This window comes from Vipera ursinii, assembly GCF_947247035.1.
Source record: "Vipera ursinii genome assembly, chromosome: 1".
Lineage (NCBI taxonomy): Eukaryota > Metazoa > Chordata > Lepidosauria > Squamata > Viperidae > Vipera > Vipera ursinii.
In genome coordinates this window covers 78,568,083-78,587,780 of record NC_139512.1, presented here as the reverse complement: position 1 = coordinate 78,587,780, position 19,698 = coordinate 78,568,083, and the positions used below count along the sequence as shown (strand labels likewise).

At 42.2% G+C, this 19,698-nt stretch overlaps 1 protein-coding gene across 1 annotated transcript; it reads left to right on the top strand.

Annotated features, from left to right (window-relative positions):
* The first annotated feature begins 2,891 nt into the window (after window positions 1-2,891).
* On the top strand, window positions 2,892-5,070 carry LOC310638172 (uncharacterized protein C11orf96 homolog). The gene has a single exon (XM_083359000.1). The coding sequence runs from the start codon at window positions 3,129-3,131 to the stop codon at window positions 3,510-3,512; it is 384 nt and encodes a 127-aa protein (XP_083215126.1). The 5' UTR covers window positions 2,892-3,128; the 3' UTR covers window positions 3,513-5,070.
* Window positions 5,071-19,698: the final 14,628 nt, after the last annotated feature.

Genomic DNA, 19,698 nt, shown 5'->3' with positions numbered 1-19,698 from the left:
CCATCATCTAAAGAGGCTTCCTGTGGACCATAGCAATAGCACTTAGACTTACAATGCATTCAGAAAGTATTCAGATCCCCTTCACTTTTGTCAATTTTGTTATGCTGCAGCCTGATTCATGTTTTTCTCATTAATCTACAGACAGTAGCCCATAATGATAAAGTGCAAACAGAAGCTTAGAAATGTCTATAAATTTATTTTTTAAAAAACCCTGAAACATCACAATGGCATAAGTATTCAGACCTTTACTCAATACTTTGTTGAAGTACCTTTGGCTGCAATTACAGCCCTGAGTCTTTTGGGGTATGATGCGACAAGCTTTGCACACCTGGATTGGAGAATTTTCTGCCATTCTTCCTTGCAAATCCTCTCAAGCTCAGTCAAGTTGGATGGCGACTGTCTGTGGACAGCCATATTCAGGTCCCTCCAGAGATGTTCAATAGGGTTCAAGTCAGGGCTTTGGCTGGGCCACTCTAGGAAATTCACAGAGTTGTCCATAAGGGACTTCTGTGTTGTCTTGGCTGTGTGCTTAGGATCATTGTCATGTTGGAAAGTGAACCTTCGGCCCAGTCTGAGGTCCTGAGTGTGGTGGAACAGGTTTTCTTGAGGATATCCCTGTACTTTGCCCCATTCAGTTTCCCTCAACCCTGACCAGTCTCCCAGTCCCTGCTGCTGAAAACACCCCAGCATAATGCTGCCACCCCCATGCTTCGCTGTTGGGATAATATTGGGCAGGTGATAAGCAGTCCCTGGTTTCCTCCAAACATAACATTTAGAATTGAGGCCAAACAGTTCAATCTTGGTTTCATCAGACCAGAGAATCTTGTTCCTCACAGTCTGAGTCCTTCAGGTGCTTTTTTGTAAACTCCAAGTGGGCTTTCATGAGGAGAGGCTTCCATCTAGCCACTCTGCCTTAAAGCCCAGATCGGTGGAGGGCTGCAGTGATGGTTGTCCTTCTGGAACTCTCCACACAGGATCTCTGGAGCTCCATCAGAGTGACCATCGGGTTCTTGGTCACCTCTCTTACTAAGGCCATTTTCCCCCAATTGGTCAGTTTGACCAGGTGACCAGCTCTTATAAGTGTACTGGTTGCACCAAACTTCTTCCATTTGAGAATTATGGAGGCCACTACCTTTCCAAATCATGTCCAATCAATTTAATTTACCACAGGTAGATTCCAATCAAGCTGTAGAAACATGTTAAGCTGCAGTATAACAAAACTGACAAAAGTGAAGGACGTGTGAATGCTTCATAGTGCTTTGCAGCACTCTCTAAGTGGTTTACAGTGTCAGCATATTGCCCCCAACAATCTGAGTCCTCATTTTACCGACGGAAGGATGGAAGGCTGAGCCAGTCACGATCGAACTCCTAGCAGTGGGCAGAGTCAGCCTGCAATACTGCATTCTAACCAATGTGCCACCACAAGCAAGGGTGGTTTGTAAAGATGGAAAGCTATGATGGTATACTATAGCATGTTATAAATCTAGCTATATTTTCTTCTCTTACCTCATGTCTTAATTTGTCTTTTTATTTTTCTACTCATTAAATATATATATTTAACAAACAAATGAACACTGGGATAGAATTAAAAACTAAAACAGTTTTTATTGCTGAAAAATCAAGCTTTCGTTGGCCAACTGCCAACGTCATCAGGATGGAGATGCTGGGGTGGGGAGATTCCGTTTATACTGTTGGTGTCTGCACTCTGCTCATGGAGCACGCTCAGATCTGTTTGTTGAGGTCTGCCGTATTTCTTTGAGTTGTCGCACATCTGTTTTTGGGATGTATTTGTCTCTGGGTATCTGTACATATATATATATATATATATATACTTAGTGCCTTAAACATTTCTGAGCTCATTCCTGAGTCAGCAGAAAGCTACAGCATGTGAAATTTGCTGTCTCCGGTGCCAAATCTCATCCTGTCTGAATTACCTGTTGCAGTCATCTGATTTCCCTCCAAGTTAACGGAGGACAAAGGCCACCCGTCACCTGGGATTTTAGGATCATCATCATCATCACAGCATCATTTGGCTGCCATTGCTGAGTCCCTGTATTAGTAATCGAAGCAAGCTTTATTTCACTGGTACGGTGGGATGAAGTTTTAATTCACTAATGAGGAAACGGCCACAGGTAGAGTGGATTTTATATATGTGCCGCTGGCTGGTCCAGGTTTAAAAAAATGACATCTCCAGTCGCGAGCAGCTACCAGGTCCGAAAGCAGATCGCTGTCCCTGCGGCTTCGACAAAGTTGCGTAAATCAAATTTTAAGAGTTAGGAATCCCATCCCGCAGCTTCCGGGTTGAGGTGCCCCCCCTCCCCCTATATGTCTCCGAAGCTGCGTTTCTGGCTGCGGGAGGGGGGGCACCCCGATCCTCCTCCCCCACCCCGGTCTCTCTGCCGCCTCCGAAACGGCTGTCGCTTCGCTTCCTCCTAATCTTCGCTAGGAAACTCCACCCGCGCGGTTGGAGGTGGAGGGCGGTGATGCAGAAGCGCGTCCTCTTCCTCCGACTCTGCAGTGGGTGATCGCGGTGGTTGTCCCCGTTACTTTGTTATTGTGGCTTTTTTTGTTGTTGTTTTTAAGAGAGAGGGGGGGGAGAGAGCCGTGGAGCCCTCAGGCCAGGGGTAGGCAACCCTGGCTCTTTTATGACTCGTGGACTTCAACTCCCAGAATTCCTGAGCCAGCTGTGCTGGCTCAGGAATTCTGGGAGTTGAAGTCCACGAGTCATAAAAGAGCCAGGGTTGCCTACCCCTGCCTCAGGCGGAAGGAAAGCAGCCCCGCCGCCTTTAAATGGAATTGCTTGTCATCTGAGCATGCTCCCGAGCGGGCCAGCGAGGGGTATAAAAGGGCCGGGACGCACCGCGGAGCGCTCAAAAGCAAAGAGCCGAGGCCAGCCGGCGGGAGCGCCGAAGGAGCTTGGCAGACGCTGCGCTCCTTTCGCGGTGGAGTCTTCGGCGGCTTTCCCGCGCCATTTCGCTCCTTCCCCCGCGGGGGGAGGAATACTTCGAGCAGGCACGGAGCGGAGCCAGAGCCGCCTCGGGGCCAGCAGCCGCAGCCGGCAGGTGCCAAAGGCGAGCGGGAGTTTCGTGCCTGGAGCCTGCGCGGAAGGGAGACTCGAAGGCAGCGGGATGGCCGCCGCCGCCGCCGCCGCCAAGCCCGCCGAGTTAATGGGCATCTGCTCGAGCTACCAGGCGGTGATGCCGCACTTCTTGTGCCTCGCCGAGGAATTCCCTCAGCCCATCCGGCCCGCCAAGCTGGCCAAAGGCAAGTTGCGCCGACCCCGCCAGTCCCGCTTCAAGACCCAGCCGGTGACTTTCGACGAGATCCAAGAGGTGGAGGAGGAAGGGGTCTCCCCCATGGAGGAGGAGAAAGCCAAAAAGTCCTTCCTGCAGTCCCTCGAGTGCCTCCGCCGCAGCACCCAGAACCTCAGCTTGCAGAAGGAGAGGAAGCTGAGCAGCTGCGGCCGCCTGAGGAACAGCCTGGATTCCAGCGACTCCGACTCTGCCCTCTGAAGACGGAGCTGCGCCTCGGCTGGGCTCGGGCGCGCCTCAGCCGACGCCGGCGGGGCAGGAGCGGAGCTGCCGCCTGGACTGTACCTCCCCCCCCCCGGCGCTCTCCGCTTCGTACTGAAGTTGGCGGAGGGAACTCTGTGGAAGGGCATCCCCCCCCCAAAAAAAAAAAATGGGGGAGGAGGGGAGGAAAGGGACACTTCCCGAGAAGAAAGACTTGATTACAAAGAAACGTTTCGTTCGACTTTCCCCTCCTCGCACAAATAGCCTTTGGGGCGCTCGGGTTTCTTTTGTATGATCAATGGAAATCCTTGCAAAAGGACTTGACGGGGAGATGGGATCCCGTTCTCTCCTCCGCTTATTATTTTCTTTCTTTCTTTCTTTCTTTCTTTCTTTCTTTCTTTCTTTCTTTCTTTCTTTCTTTCTTTCTTTCTTTCTTTCTTTCTTTCTCTCTCTCTCTCTCTCTCTCTCTCTCTCTCTCTCTCTCTCTCCCTCTCCCTCTCCCTCTCCCTCTCCCTCTCCCCCTCCCTCTCCCCCTCCCTCTCTCTCTCTCTCTCTCTCTCTTTCTCTCTCTTTCTCTCTCTTTCTCTCTCTTTCTCTCTCTCTCTCTCTCTCTCTCTCTCTCTCTCTCTCTCTCTCTCTCTCTCTCTCTCTTTCTCTTTCTTTCTCTTTCTTTTTTTCCTTTTATCAACAAGAACCAGTATGAACGTGGTAGGGTTCTAAGAGCAGTCTGCAAATCTGTGCAGTCGGGAGAGAGAAATGTTTTGTTGGGGGGTGGGTGGGGGGAAAGTGCTTGTATGTTTCTATCTTGGCTGTTTGAGGTTGGTACTGAAGTTGGCGGAGGGAACTCTGTGGAAGGGCATCCCCTCCAAAAAAAAAAAAAAAAATGGGGGAGGGGAGGAAAGTTCCCAAGAAGACTTGATTACAAAGAAACGTTTCGTTCGACTTTCCCCTCCTCGCACAAATAGCCTTTGGGGCGCTCGGGTTTGTTTTGTATGATCAATGGAAACCTTTGCAAAAGGACTTGACAGGGAGATGGGATCCCGTTCTCTCCTCCGCTTATTATTTTCTTTCTTTCTTTCTTTCTTTCTTTCTTTCTTTCTTTCTTTCTTTCTTTCTTTCTTTCTTTCTCTCTCTCTTTCTCTCTTTCTCTCTCTCTCTCTTTCTTTCTCTCTCTCTTTCTTTTTTTCTTTTTATCAACAAGAACCAGTATGAACGTGGTAGGGTTCTATGAGCAGTCTGCAAATCTGTGCAGTCGGGAGAGAGAAATGTTTTGTTGGGGGGTGGGGTGGGGGAAAGTGCTTGTATGTTTCTATCTTGGCTGTTTGAGGTTGGTTGGTTTTTTTTCTTTTCTTTACGACATGAAGAAAAGAACTAAAAATTGCACATCTTTTTTCTAAACGTTGAAGGGGGGAAATGAAGTTTTTGTGAATGCAATCAGCTGCTGGACTTCATATTTATTTTTGCATTTAAACTCTAGACTGCATTAATTTAATATGTTTCTACCTGAATGCCTGTAATTATTTCCACAAAAGAGAAATAAAGCTGTTATATTTGCACAATGCCCTTAGACTGGTTGATGTGGAGGGTGCTGCTTGGTGGTGTTCAATCCTGTGGAGTGGAATTGCACGGAGAATCTGGAGTGAAGCCAGGGCACTGTAGAGTTTTGTCATAAAGAAACAATGGTTATAAACATTAAAGTATGTTAACATAAATGTTTTTGTATTAACAATTAGTTGACTCTAACTTAGTATGTTTCTAAATCAACCATTTGCAGGTGGAAGGCTTTGGATATTTTAATTGATTTTTTTTCTCAGAATAGTCTCTCAAGGCTTGGTATATTTCCCCCCACCCTCCCCACTTCTGGCAATCAAATGGTTTGTCAAGTTTCAGAGTAGATGTAGTGATGCTGTTTATTATGCAAGGCACACAAGAATTTGGAGGAGAAATCAGCAATATTTTATAGGAAGGGCATTGCATTTGTATCTTTTCCCTTTCCCTCTGCATAGTTTTCTACTTTTAATCTTAAATTGCAGTATTTCAATTTATAACACATTCAGAACTGAAGAAATACGAATCAACTTTTTGCTAATATATTATTTCCTCTGCCACATAAACATCCCTTGCCATAATGTATATCTACAGTATTATTCTACTTTGTTCTGCCAAATTTAATTGCAAGAAAATTTGGGAAAATTTCTGGAAAGGCCTTTACCAATCTGGATGCTTACTGAATTAATTGAAATATTAGGTCAGATTTTTCTGGGAACAAATATGAATTAAAGATAAGACTTGCTGAAGACTATAGAATCAGCAAAACTAAAAATATTAAGACTTGAACGCTAAATGCGGTAAATTTGAGTTGTCTGTACCTTTCTTCTGCCCCAGTGTCTTTGTGTAAGAAGGACAAATTGGTAGGCAACACTGGAAAGCAGCACCAAAACAGCATTTGAACTACAGCTGTGCCAATCTATATTTTTTCTAATGGGGGAATTTTCCTTTTTTTCCTTTCTCCCATTGATTTAATATAAAGGAGGATGCGCCAGGAAAGTACCGGTACTACTTTTCATGATCAATATTAAAAACCTTCAATATCCAGAAAAAAAGTTCACTTAACAGAGCATGCCAAACTGGAGGCTACTAATCCAAGCTTAAATGGAGCGGTCTTATGTCTTAAGGTCTTTTACGTTATTTAGCAGTTACCTAGTTAGCAGACTTTCTCCATAATTTGTACCATAAGAAACCAGTAGATATTCTCTATTGTATTGGTTTGGAGATTCAAAGTTGGCTCTTTTAGCCACAACTTTATGTACAATACTTAATATAACTGCAGCTGGGTAATGGCCATTTATATTCACAATACAGGATAGATTTGAAATGCTTCTACCCTAGTGCTTCAAGAAATTTGGCTTTGCAGGGTTACTCTGAAAATACAAATGAAGCATTTCTAAAATGTTGGGAGTTATCTCAGTTTGTTACAATCCTTAGCTTTCCAGTGTGTCCTGTATGCTGGCATTGACTTTTCACCACTGATATAGATTATTCTTGCCATAAATGCCATCGTGAACTGATTAGAAAAGTCTGCACACTAGCAGGGAGCCCACAGACATCCTGTACCGGAATAGAATATATATGGTTCAAAGTTCCATGCATTCATTCTGGGGATTTGGTCAGGAATGATAGATAATTTCATATCTTGAGATAATGCAACTTATTCCACTAAATTGTTTCTTTTTTTAAAAAAAATAAAACATTTTCCCCTTTGAAAGGCTACACTGTTCTGCTAATAAAAAAAGGAGCTAAAGTGGTTTACGTTTCTTGGGGAATATACTATGTATTATTCTATTTTAGTCTTCATATAGAACAGCGTTTTCCAACCTTAGGAACTTGAAGATGCGTGGACTTCAACTCCCAGAATTCCCCAGCCAGCTATGCTGGCTGGGGAATTCTGGGAGTTGAAGTCCACGCATCTTCAAGTTCCTAAGGTTGGGAAACGCTGATATAGAAAATTGCATGGATACAGCACTGTAAAACAATTCCAACAACATGTAAGTATTTGCCCATAGAGCTGAGAACATGGCCACTGGTGAAATATATTGGGAATGATAATTTTACATCTGGAGGGTTGTCTATTTCCAATGCTTGGTTTAAGCATCACCAATACATATGAGGATTTTTAATTACAACTGAGACTTAATCCAAAACAGGGAATTTAACTGATTTGTACAGACATGAAAATCCCAGCAAGCTCCATTTCACAATATTGCTAGAAGTTACTGATTCTTAAATGTGAAATAATACTAAAAATGTAACTTGCAAATGTCAATCAACAACCAAGCTGTTCAGTGATATGCAATTGTATCCAGATGCCTTCATTTTCTATATTGCAAAGAGTTTTATTACTCACAGATAATTCTAGTAACGTTTCAGTAGTAAGATGCCAGTACTAGGAGCCAATAAAGGACAGTATCTAAATGACAAATCTGCGTTTCCAAGCAGCTGAGATCTAATTTGGCAGAAATATCAAACATAAAAAGTAGCAGAAAAGTTTAGACCATTTGGGAAAGTCCTCAACAGCAGATCACGAGATGACTGATCACTGTTCGGGCATGATCTAAACTGGAGTGTGTTACAATGAAAGTTCTGGTAGAGCCTCACCCTCTTCCATCCAACTCCACTAAGTGATATTAGTTTCCTTGCAGTGTTTGTGCATATTCAGCACAACTGTCAGAAGAAGAGAATCCACATACGGTGTAGTGGCCATATGCCCATTGGCATCTGTCTTGCAGCCTTTGTTCTAAATGATTTAGGAATTCAGAGCCCTTACGTAGAGAACATGCTGCTATAGATCAGAGGATCTATGTGGTAAGCATTCTGGAGTCAAATTCTGGATGGTTTTTTTTTTAAGTATAGCAAGGGAAGGACAGAAAAGACCTGAAACTAATGTATAGTTTTGGTATAATGGCCTGCAACAGGGTTTGAGACAAGGTATGAAGAGGACAACCATTGGCTAGGAAAGATGTGATCTGCTTTATTAAAAGTGTGCGTGAATCCAATCTTTGTTTAATTTATGAGTGTAGCCAATATGAAAATAGGTAAAAATATGGTACAGGAATTTAATGAAAAGTTAAGGGGGAAATCTGGCCTTTACTTAGAAAATACCTCATTCTCAACCAGCCCATTGTTACAACTTTTGTGTAGTTTTTGTGATACTAATTAGGCAAGATTATACAAGCATCTCTCAATGTTGTGATTTTGCTACCAATATATTTTTAAAATTAATTAATTTTTTTAATTAGTCTATTATACCAACATTTGCTAACATCCAGAATTTAAGGGGTTTTGATTTTCAAATAAATATTTGATAATAAATCTTGACTGCCTAGGTAGAAGTCCTACTACTTTTGACTTTTGACCTCAAAAGTAAAATCGTTGATCTTCTAAAAAAAATTGCAATGTATACTTAAGATCAGTCTCTGTACCAACATCCTATAAATATGAGTTTTCACGAAGGTTCCAAGGGGAATTCAGGAAAAGAGAAGTCAGGTAATAGTATTAATACTACGTATATAATTACAATAATTATATTAGAATTATAATATGTATTATAAGTATTATAATTAGATTATATATAATATGCTATATAATTTTTAAAAAAGAATAGATAAGAAATTCATTTGCTATACTGATCATGGCTAGAGTCCTTGGACTGATATCTAAAGGACAACTTCAGTATCTGGAAACCTTAAATTTGTCATAGCTGAATAGTTCTGGGTTCATGGTAGATGATATGATGAATGAATCAAACCAATGAGTAGCTTTTAAAAAAGAAGGCATATGCCATATTGAGAATCATTAGGAAGAGACAACAAAACAACTGTCGATATTAGAATAACACAATAGCAATAAGCCATGTTGATGTCAGCAACCATGGGAAGAAGTTGCTAAGAAACCCAAATTTGAAAGACCTTATATTGTAATTTCTGCTTGATCTGTCTCTCGGGCAGCTGATTTTTAATTCTGAGAGCACAATATTGGGGGAAAAAATATTCCAGAAGAAAAAGCAGTGGTAAATCACTTCTATATAGATAGTCCTCAACTTATGACCACAACTGAGCTCAAAATTTATGTTGCTAAGTGAGAAATTTGTTAAGTGAGTTTTGTCGCATTTTACGACTTTTCATATCACAATTGTTAAGTGAATCACTGTAGTTCTTACATTAGTAACACGGTTGTTAAGTGAATCTGGTTTCCCCACTGACTTTGCTTGTCGGAAGTTGCAAAAGGTAATCACATGACCCAGGGACAATGCAACCATCATAAATGTGAGTCAGTTGTCAAGCATCTGAATGTAAATCACAAGACCCTGGAGATGCTGCAATGGTCATAGGTGTGGTCATAAGTCACTTTTTCAGTGCCATTGTAACTTCAAACAGTCACTAAATGAATTGTTGTACGTTGAGGACTACCTGTACTGCTGCGGGGGAAAAAAGCCACATGGATGCACTGGTGAAATTATTAGGAGTCAACTCAAGGGAATTTCATCCTAGATATCTAGTGCCTGTTATATAACCTATGATCCAGTTGCATTACTCGCTATGACAACTAAGCTGGATTTAGAACTTATACAGGAATTTTTACACTCCTGTATTGAAGATGTGAGGACAACTTTTCTGAGTTCATATAGCAATAGCACTTATACTGCTTCATAGTGCTTTACAGCCCCCTCTAAGCGGTTTACAAGTCAGCATATGGCCCCCAACAATCTGGGTCCTCATTTTATCAACCTCAGAAAGATGGAAGGCTGAGTCTACCTTGAGCTGGTGAGAATTGAACTGCCAAACTGTGGGCAGTCAGCAATCAGCAGAATTAGCCTGCAATACTGCCTTCTAACCACTGCGCCACCAGGGCTCTTATGCCAGTTACCCAACTTTTTTAAAAAGAAAAATGGAACAGGTCCCTTACCTATCCTTTGTATCTATTTCTCTCATAGGTCTATCTTTTGAAAGCTAAAATGCAGAAAATGTCCATACAAATAATCTAGGCAATTTTTTTTATAGGAGAATGATAAAATGAATCGAGACCTAAGGAGATGTTTAATATTTTTCTGACTTATTACCATAATCTGTACATATTTAAAAACACAGCGACTTTTTTGGCCTTTTTTTTCTCCTCTGGAAGCCCAAATAAATTAAGCTGGATGCTGAATGCAAGAAAAGTAAAATTTTCCTTAGTAATGCATGACTTTCCCTCAATAGAGATAACTTTTGTTCTCCCACCTCTTAACAGAAAAATGTGCACGGGAGAGGCTGAACTTGTTTCTTGAAATCTGGCTGAAAAGCATGTTTTCTTTCAGTGATATTAAGCCTTGTTCATACTTAACATGAAAGTGAAAATAGGTGAGAGAGAAAAACAGAGAAGAGTTTGAGTGCTTCAGCACTCTCCCAACACTTCAGCAGTTGCCAGACTAGGAAAGGCACATCCATAATAGGGTTATGCAGAAACCATCATTTTTCAGCTGAAACTCTTAAAGCATGCAAAATAAGAAAACATCTTTGCTTAAATCCTTCAAAGATAACCAAGGTGGTTTTTCTGCTTTATGTTAAATAGCCTTTTTATTCTCATCAGGGTTAATTAGACAGTAACTTATCTTCTTTACCATCTTGAAGTTCAAAGTTCTGATGTTAGAGTCAAAATGATCAAATGGAGGAAATTACCCTGTGCATACTTGCAGGGGACGAAACCATCCTGAAATGAAGGCCTGCTACATTTACATAAATGAAGCCGTTTTGTGATTTGCTTGGTTCATTAGCCATGATTTTAGGTTTGGCTTGTGGCACAGATCCAGCTAATTGTGGTTTAACCAATAATTAAGGCATGGTTTTATGCAATGTTTGAATAAAGTTTGTATGTCAAGATATTTTCTCTACAAGGAAAAGTTCAGACAACTTTTAACAATGGTCATCATAAGACTGTCAGAAGAGATGAGTAGGAAAGAGAGGAAGATAAACGGCTTGATAAACTCTTGTACCTTTAAAGGCAATTTAATATTGATTACATAGGAAGTAAATAGTTATCAAGGGACGCGGTGGCTCAGTGGGTTAAGACGATGAGCTTGTTGATCAGAAGGTCGGCAGTTTGGCGGGTCGAATCCCGAGTGCCGCATAACAGAGTGAGCGCCTGTTACTCGTCCCAGCTTCTGCCAACCTAGCAGTTTGAAAGCACATAAAAATGCAAGTAGAAAAATAGGGACCACTACGGTGGGAAGGTAACAGCGTTCCGTTCGCCTTTGGCGTCTAATCATGCCGGCCACATGACCACGGAGACGTCCTCGGAGAAGCGCTGACTCTTCGGCTTTGAAACGGAGATGAGCACACTGCCAGACCAAGGCAATCTCCTGCCATTTCACCCCTCTTCTGTAGTCTCCTCCAATGCCTGCTGATGGCATTGCTGTTTCTCAGGACCAACCATCCTTTGTAAGAAGGAGAATGATTTGGTCAAGAAAAGACATATCCTTTCTTGTACTTTAACAGCACCTTTGTTGCACAGGAAATGGGGCTATTTTGAACTACAGCTTCTTCAGCCAACTGCAATGATACAAAGCATCTATATTTATGCAGTGTGATAAAGCATGATGAAAGGAACACCGTGCACTCAGAACAACTGCCTGAATTCACACAACAAATTGGATTATAAACTAACCACAGTGGTTGGATTCACATAATCCTGAGCCACCAACTTGCCAACTATTTTTTAGTCTGGCTTGTTGAAGAAATCCAGTGTTCTTTTTCTCTGGCACTCTGGAAAAAGATGAAGTGTATCCCATTAGACTGTATTTCCTATATTTTTTTCCTGGCCACTACATTTTTTTTCCTTTGCAGTTCTACTGTTACATAATGTAACTCAGTTCTAAGGAAATGCGTATACAATAATCTCTCCTGTTGACTTTCTGCAAGGAAGCACAAACAGCGCACTCTGTTCCAGCTGGTTGTTAAAATCAAGGTGATTACTCAATCCCATATTTTATCATTATGTTGTTATTTTTTCCATTTTGTGAGCAGAGAGATTTCATCCTTGCTAAGTGTTGTTTATCATTCCATATCAAATTTGTAAACCTCTTTGATATAGTTTATGTAATGCAGTAAATAAACATCTTAAATATTTAGAATCAGTCTAGGTTTCCATTGTCAAGATAAAGATTATAACAGCTAACTTCCATACTGAATTGCTAATAGCATATAGCTGCCTATTTGAGAAGCTGGCAACATTTATCTTATATAACACAGGACTTTGCTGTGCTATGATTCAAAGATTAGACATCTATGTGCAACCCTTGCATATATGCAGTCTGAAAAGATGATCCAAACATTATTTAAATATATTGATTAAATAGAATTCAAGGCTCTCATGTAGTTTTCCATCTAAACACCAAACTAACATAATAAGTTTTTCTGAATCACATGCTTTGTACCATGCAGTGGAAAGCAGAAATTTATCACAGGGTTAGATAAGCAGATGCCCTCTTATATTACCAAACATGGAAGATCTTGAGCACATGGAAATCAGTGCTACTTAGGATCTTTTAACAGCATATAGCTATTGATTTCTACTCTCATATCTGAATCATTGAGCTGGGCATCTATTGGGAAGGATCAAAGAAGTCAACATGGCTCCTATTGTCCCCTTTTTAATATCTGTGTGACACGTGTGTTGCACATTAAAAAGGGACAGGATTTCAATTACATAGTCAAGGTTGCCCATCCTGTCATTTTCTTACACCTCTCCAAGACACCCATGGTTGGAAACATGGAGCTTTTGGATATATTAATGTCAAATCAACCCTTTTCATTCTATGTTTTTTTCTGAAAATTAAGAAGTTATTGAAAACATCCCAGTTATATCTTTCAGATACTAGCTGGTTTACATATTGTGCCAAGCAATACAGGAATATGGTTAACTTAGTTTTGGCTTATGTGGGTTGTATAGGGCATGGATTACTGCCTTGTCGTGGCGAAGGGGCTTGCGTAATTCAATGAAGCTATGAGCTATGCCATGCAGGGCCACCCAAGACAGAAAAGTCATAGCAGAGAGTTCTGACAAAATGTGATCCACTGGAGAAGGAAATGGCAACCCACTCCAGTATCTTTGCCATGAAAACCCCATGGACAGTACCAAAAGGCAAAATGATATGACACTGGAAGATGAGCCCCTTAGGTCGGAAGGCGTCCAATATGCTACTGGGGAAGAGCAGAGGGCTAGTACTAGTAGCGCCAGAAAGAATGAAGCGACTGAGCCAAAGCCGAAAGGACGCTCAGCTGTGGATGTGTCTGGTGGTGAAAGGAAAGTCCAATGCTGTAAAGATTTTTTCTTCATAGGAACCTGGATTGTAAGATCCATGAATCAAGGAAAGCTGGACGTGGTCAAACAAGAGATGACAAGACTAAACATCAACATCTTAGGAATCAGCAAACTAAAATGGACAGGAATGGGTGAATTTAATTCAGATGACCATCAGGTATACTACTGCGGGCAAGAATCCCTCAGAAGAAATGGAGTAGCCTTCATAGTCAATAAAAGAGTAGGAAAAGCAATACTGGGATACAATCCTCAAAATGACAGAATGATCTCAGTTCGAATCCAAGCCAAACCATTCAATATCACAGTAGTCCAAGTCTATGCCCCAACCACCACTGCTGAAGAGGATGAAATTGACCCGTTCTATGAAGCCCTACAGCACCTTATAGAACTAACACCAAAAAATGATGTCCTTATCATCATGGGGGATTGGAATGCTAAAGTAGGAAGCCAAAAGATAACTGGAATAACAGGCAAGTTTGCCCTTGCAGTACAAAATGAAGCAGGGCACAGGCTGATAGAATTTTGTCAAGAGAATACAATGGTCATAGCAAACACTCTTTTCCAACAACCCAAGAGACGGCTCTACACATGGACATCACCAGACGGTCAACACAGAAATAAGATTGACTATAAGACTTCAACTCAACCCTGACAAGACTGAGTGGCTGTACATTCCGGCTTCCCGAGACACCTGGGATGTTCCACCTCTTTCTATGGGGGGTGAGCTTTTACCCCCTGTGGATAGGGCTCGCAACTTGGGAGTCCTCCTAGATTCACGACTCACTTTGGAGGATCACATAGTGGCCGTGACTAGGGGGGCTTTTGCCCAGGTTCACCTGGTGCGCCAGTTGCGGCCCTATCTGGATCGGGAGGCCTTGTGTACGGTCACTCATGCGCTCGTGACCTCTCGCCTAGACTACTGTAACGCTCTCTACATGGGACTTCCCTTGAAGACTACTCGGAGGCTCCAACTGGTACAGAATGCGGCCGCGAGAGTTGTCTTGGGAGTTTCCCGGTACTCCCATGTTACACCTTTGCTCCGTGAGCTGCATTGGTTGCCAGTTGTCTTCCGGGTAAGGTTCAAGGTTTTGGTTATGATCTTTAAGTCCCTACATGGCATGGGTCCGCGATACCTCGAGGACCACCTGCTGCCGGCGTCGACTCCCCTCCGCCCTGTGCGCGCCCACAGAGAGGGCCTCCTCAGGGTGCCTCCTGTCAAGGAATGTCGACTGGTGGCCCCCAGGGGGAGGGCCTTCTCTGTGGGTGCTCCGGCGTTATGGAATCAACTGCCGGTCGAGCTCCGGATGGCATCAGACCTCCGATCCTTCCGTCGCGGGTTGAAGACCCATTTATTTGAACTAGCGGGTCTGGCCTGATGGGGGTACTTGGGTTTTTTATTGGTTTGTTTTAGTATTCTGGTTTTAACTTGGGCATTAATTTAATTATTTTTTAATGTTTGTATTGGTGTTTATATTTATGCCCTGTGAACCGCCCTGAGTCCCTTTGGGAGAAGGGCGGTATAAAAATCTCAATAAATTAAATTAAATTAAATATGCTCTGCAGCCAAAGATGGAGAAGATCTATACAGTCAGTAAAAACAAGACCAGGAGCTGACTGTGGCTCAGACCATGAGCTTCTCATTGCAAAGTTTAGGCTTAAACTGAAGAAAGTAGGGAAAAGTACTAGGCCACTCAGGTATGAATTAAATCATATCCCTGTTGAATATACAGTAGAGGTGACAAATAGATTTAAGGAATTAGATCTGATAGACAGAGTGCCTGAAGAACTATGGACAGAGGTTCGCAACATTGTACAAGAGGTAGCAACTAAAACCATCCCAAAGAAAAAGAAATGCAAGAAAGCAAAATGGCTGTCTGAGGAAGCTTTGCAAATAGCTGAGGAAAGGAGGGAAGCAAAAGGCAAGGGAGAAAAAGAAAGATACGCCCAATTGAATGCAGAATTCCAGAGAATAGCTAGAAGGGATAAGAATGCCTTCTTAAATGAACAGTACAAAGAAATAGAAGAAAACAATAGAATAGGGAGGACCAGAGATCTTTTCAAGAAATTTGGAGAGATAAAGGGAACGTTTAATGCAAAAATGGGCATGGACGAAAATGGCAGGGACCTAACAGAGGCAGAAGAGATTAAAAAGAGGTGGCAAAATTACACAGAAGAACTATACAAGAATGAGCTTAACGTCCCTGATAACCATGATGAGGTGGTCACTGACCTCGAGCCAGATGTCCTAGAATGTGAAGTGAAGTTGGCCTTAGAAAAACTGAGCAACAACAAAGCTAGTGGAGGTGACAGTATTCCAGCTGAGCTATTCAAAATCTTAAAAGACGATGCAGTAAAAGTGCTACACTCAATTTGCCAGCAAATTTGGAAAACTCAACAGTGGCCACAGGATTGGAAAAGGTCAGTTTACATTCCAATTCCAAAGAAAGGCAGTGCCAAAGAATGTTCAAACTATCGCACCATTGCACTCATTTCACATGCTAGTAAAGTTATGCTTAAAATCCTACAAGCTAGACTTCAGCAGTATGTGGATCGAGAACTACCAGAAGTGCAGGCAGGATTTCGTAGAGGCAGAGGAACTAGAGATCAAATTGCCAACATACGCTGGATCATGGAGAAAGCTAGAGAGTTCCAGAAAAACATCTACTTTTGCTTCATTGACTATGCTAAAGCCTTGATTGTGTGGATTATAACAAACTGTGGCAAGTTCTTAAAGAGATGGGAGTACCAGACCATCTTATTTGTCTCTTGAGAAACCTATATGTGGGCCAAGAAGCAACAGTGAGAACTGGACACGGAACCACTGATTGGTTCAAAATTGGGAAAGGAGTCCGGCAAGGCTGTATACTGTCACCCTGCCTATTTAACTTATATGCAGAGGACATCATGAGAAAGGCAGGGCTAGATGAATCAAAAGCTGGAATTAAGATTGCCGGAAGAAATATCAACAACCTAAGATATGCAGATGATACCACTCTAATGGCAGAAAGTGAAGAAGAACTAAAGAGCCTTGTGTTACGTGTGAAGAAGGAGAGTGCAAAACTTGGGTTGAAACTTAACATTAAGAAAACCAAGATCATGGCATCCGGCCCTCTCAATTCCTGGCAAATAGATGGGGAAGAAATGGAGGTAGTGACAGATTTTATTTTCCTGGGCTCCAAGATCACTGCAGATGGGGACTGTAGCCAAGAAATTAAAAGACGCTTGCTCCTGGGGAGGAAAGCCATGGAAAATCTAGACAGCACACTAAAAAGCAGAGACATCACCCTGCCAACAAAAGTGCGCATAGTCAAGGCTATGGTCTTCCCAGTTGCAATGTATGGCAGTGAAAGCTGGACCATAAGAAAGGCTGAGCGCCAAAGAATTGAGGCCTTTGAACTATGGTGCTGGAGAAGACTCCTGCGAGTCCCTTGGACTGCAAGACAATCAAACCGGTCAGCCCTAGAGGAGATCAACCCTGACTGCTCCTTAGAAGGCCAGATCCTGAAGTTGAAACTCAAATACTTTGGCCACCTAATGAGAAGGAAGGACTCACTGGAGAAGAGCCTAATGCTGGGAAAGATTGAGGGCAAGAGAAGAAGGGGACGACAGAGAATGAAGTGGCTGGATGGAGTCACTGAAGCAGTAGGCGTGAGCTTAAATGGACTCCAGCAGATGGTAGAGGACAGGAAGGCCTGGAGGAACGTTGTCCATAGGGTTGCGATGGGTCGGACACAACTTCGCAGCTAACAACAACAATAGGGCAGGACTTTTCAAACTTTTCACAGATTGTACCACTTTTAGGACATGACAATATTTGAGTACCACCAGTGCTTAGCAAGGTGTCAAAAACTTGACTAAAAAAAGGGGGGGATTTGGGGTTTTACTGATTAGATTCATTTGTTGTTGTAGAAATGGCTAGTTTATAATATTATGGAAAAGTAAAAAGTTGAGGTTCAGTGTTAATGCTTCCTTCTTCTACTGCAATGGAGAAAGCCTGTTCTTTCTCCCTTCTCCTCAATTTTTTCTCCCCACTGTGTCCTACTATTTGCTTTTGTATTTTTGTATTTTATTCTATAATCTAATAAAATATTACAAATTGTAGAAAAAAGGAAAAAAGTACCAGTTTTAATTTCTTCGGTGACTGTTCCTTTGCTGAATCACTTTCCCTTTGCACTGATAAATGTATGATGAATTTATCCAGGTTTATTAATATGCACCACTACCAGCTAGCTCAGGGGTCTTCAAACTTGGCACTTTTAAGACTTGTGAACTTCAACTCCCAGAATTCTTCAGCCATCGTGGCTGGTTGAGGAATTCTGGGAGTTGAAGTCCACATGTCTTAAAGTTGCTAAGCTTGTAGGACCCTGAGCTAACTGGTTGGCTCTTCTTCCTCTCTCCCTTCTGAGTGTAGTAAGAATGCAACCCCCCTCCCCAATCCCTTCCCTGTACCCTTAAAGACACAGGAATCAGGTGCAAAGCAAGAAAGGCTCACAAAATAAACACATAAACTCCAGGTTTTTTTAAAAAAAGCTGCCTCAGGCAGTGTCATGTGTCTCAATGTTGCAATTTCAAACTGAAAGGCTCCAGCAATTGTGAAAAGCTTTAGCCTTAAATTAAGCCTGTTTACCTTAAAAAAAAACCTTTCTAAAAGCCATAGACAGACTCAAGTTAAGGGGGTAAAACTAATTACATTTGCTTAAAGGGATCAAACCTAGGAAGTCAACACTTTGGACTCATTGCTAGCCTAGAATACAGACTAAAATATTTCAATAATCAAAGCACACAAATTGAACCTCTGAATTACAAAACGCTGTAAAAACTGTACAAAAATCCTTATGGTAACCCAATCAAGCTGCCAGCTGATCCAGCACTAAATAAACCCACGTCATTTCCAACACGCTCATCTGTCAGTGCTGATTGCATTCTCCTGCCTGGAGAAAAATGAACCAGGGGACCTATTCTTCCAGCAACAGTTGCTGCTTCTTCCCTGTCCCTGTTTCCTCCCTGCCTGCTGAGCTCTCCTTCTTTCCCTGTTGTCTTTGTTTCCCTTTCCCACCCAAACCACTTCCTTTTATAGCCTCTCCTCTCCCCCCCCCTTTTTTTCTTCAGTTCACCACCAGCTCTTCACTGCTTCCGGAAGCGCCAATCAGCTGGAGGCAATCAGCTGGAGCTGGCTCCAGGGGCTCCTGCAGCCCAGACAGTGCTGTAGCTGCAGCTGCCTCTCCCTCAGGCTTGGGTCGCTTCAGCTCATTCCCCTCCCCTACTACACTTGCCTAGCAGTTGCGTACCTGCCATGTGGCAAAGTACCACAGGCGGCATGTGTACCACTAGTTGAAAAGCCCTGGTATATTGCTCCCATAATTGGCCTGCAAAACCTAATATGGCCACTAGATGGAGGCAAAGGGTAGTTGCCTGGATTTGTGCAGTCTAGATAAGGTAGCCCTAGTATTGTGCAAGTCCAGGCAGAATGGTTTGCAAACAATGGCTTAGCACAATATGTGATTCTAGCCAACTATATTAAAAACAATCTATGTTTAATAAATGGTGGGTTATGGCAATGTGTAAACCAGAGCATATTAACCCAGTTCTCACAATGTGAATAATAGTGTGTATCGTATGAACCCAACCACTGGAATTTATTGAACAAATCTTGATTTTATTTATTTAGTTAGAAAATCTATATCGCTGCTCAACTCACAGTGACTACAAGTGGCTTACAAAAATAAAGCCCCAAATACAAAACCCAGTAAAGCCCTTCATCTTGGCAAATAATGGATTGATTACTATAACATGTGAACTCAATCAATGGAACAAAAGTTACAATTGAAATAACTTTTATAGAATGCACTAAATTAAAGCCATTTGTTTATACACCAATATAATCTAAACCAAAGGAATGACATACCTCAGCATGGTGTATAAACCAAGTCATCATATCAAGCTAGAACATGGATGATCTATTCTTAGTATGTTCTGTGAATACAGCCACTTTGGTTTATTAGCCCTGATCAATGGCTTAGTTTGTTTTGTAAGCACAACTTTTGACTCCACTAAATACATTTAAAAATTGCAGCTTGGTGCTTTTTTATTTTGCTTTCTTAAAAATGAATATTAAATTAAGTGGCGCGTAACAGAGTGAGCGCCTGTTACTCGTTCCAGCTTCTGCCAAACTAGCAGTTTGAAAGCATGTAAAAATGCAAGTAGAAAAATAGGGACCACTACGGTGGGAAGGTAACAGCGTTCCGTGTGCCTTTGGCGTTTAGTTACGCCGGCCACATGACCACGGAGACGTCCTCGGACAAGCGCTGGCTCTTCGGCTTTGAAATGGAGA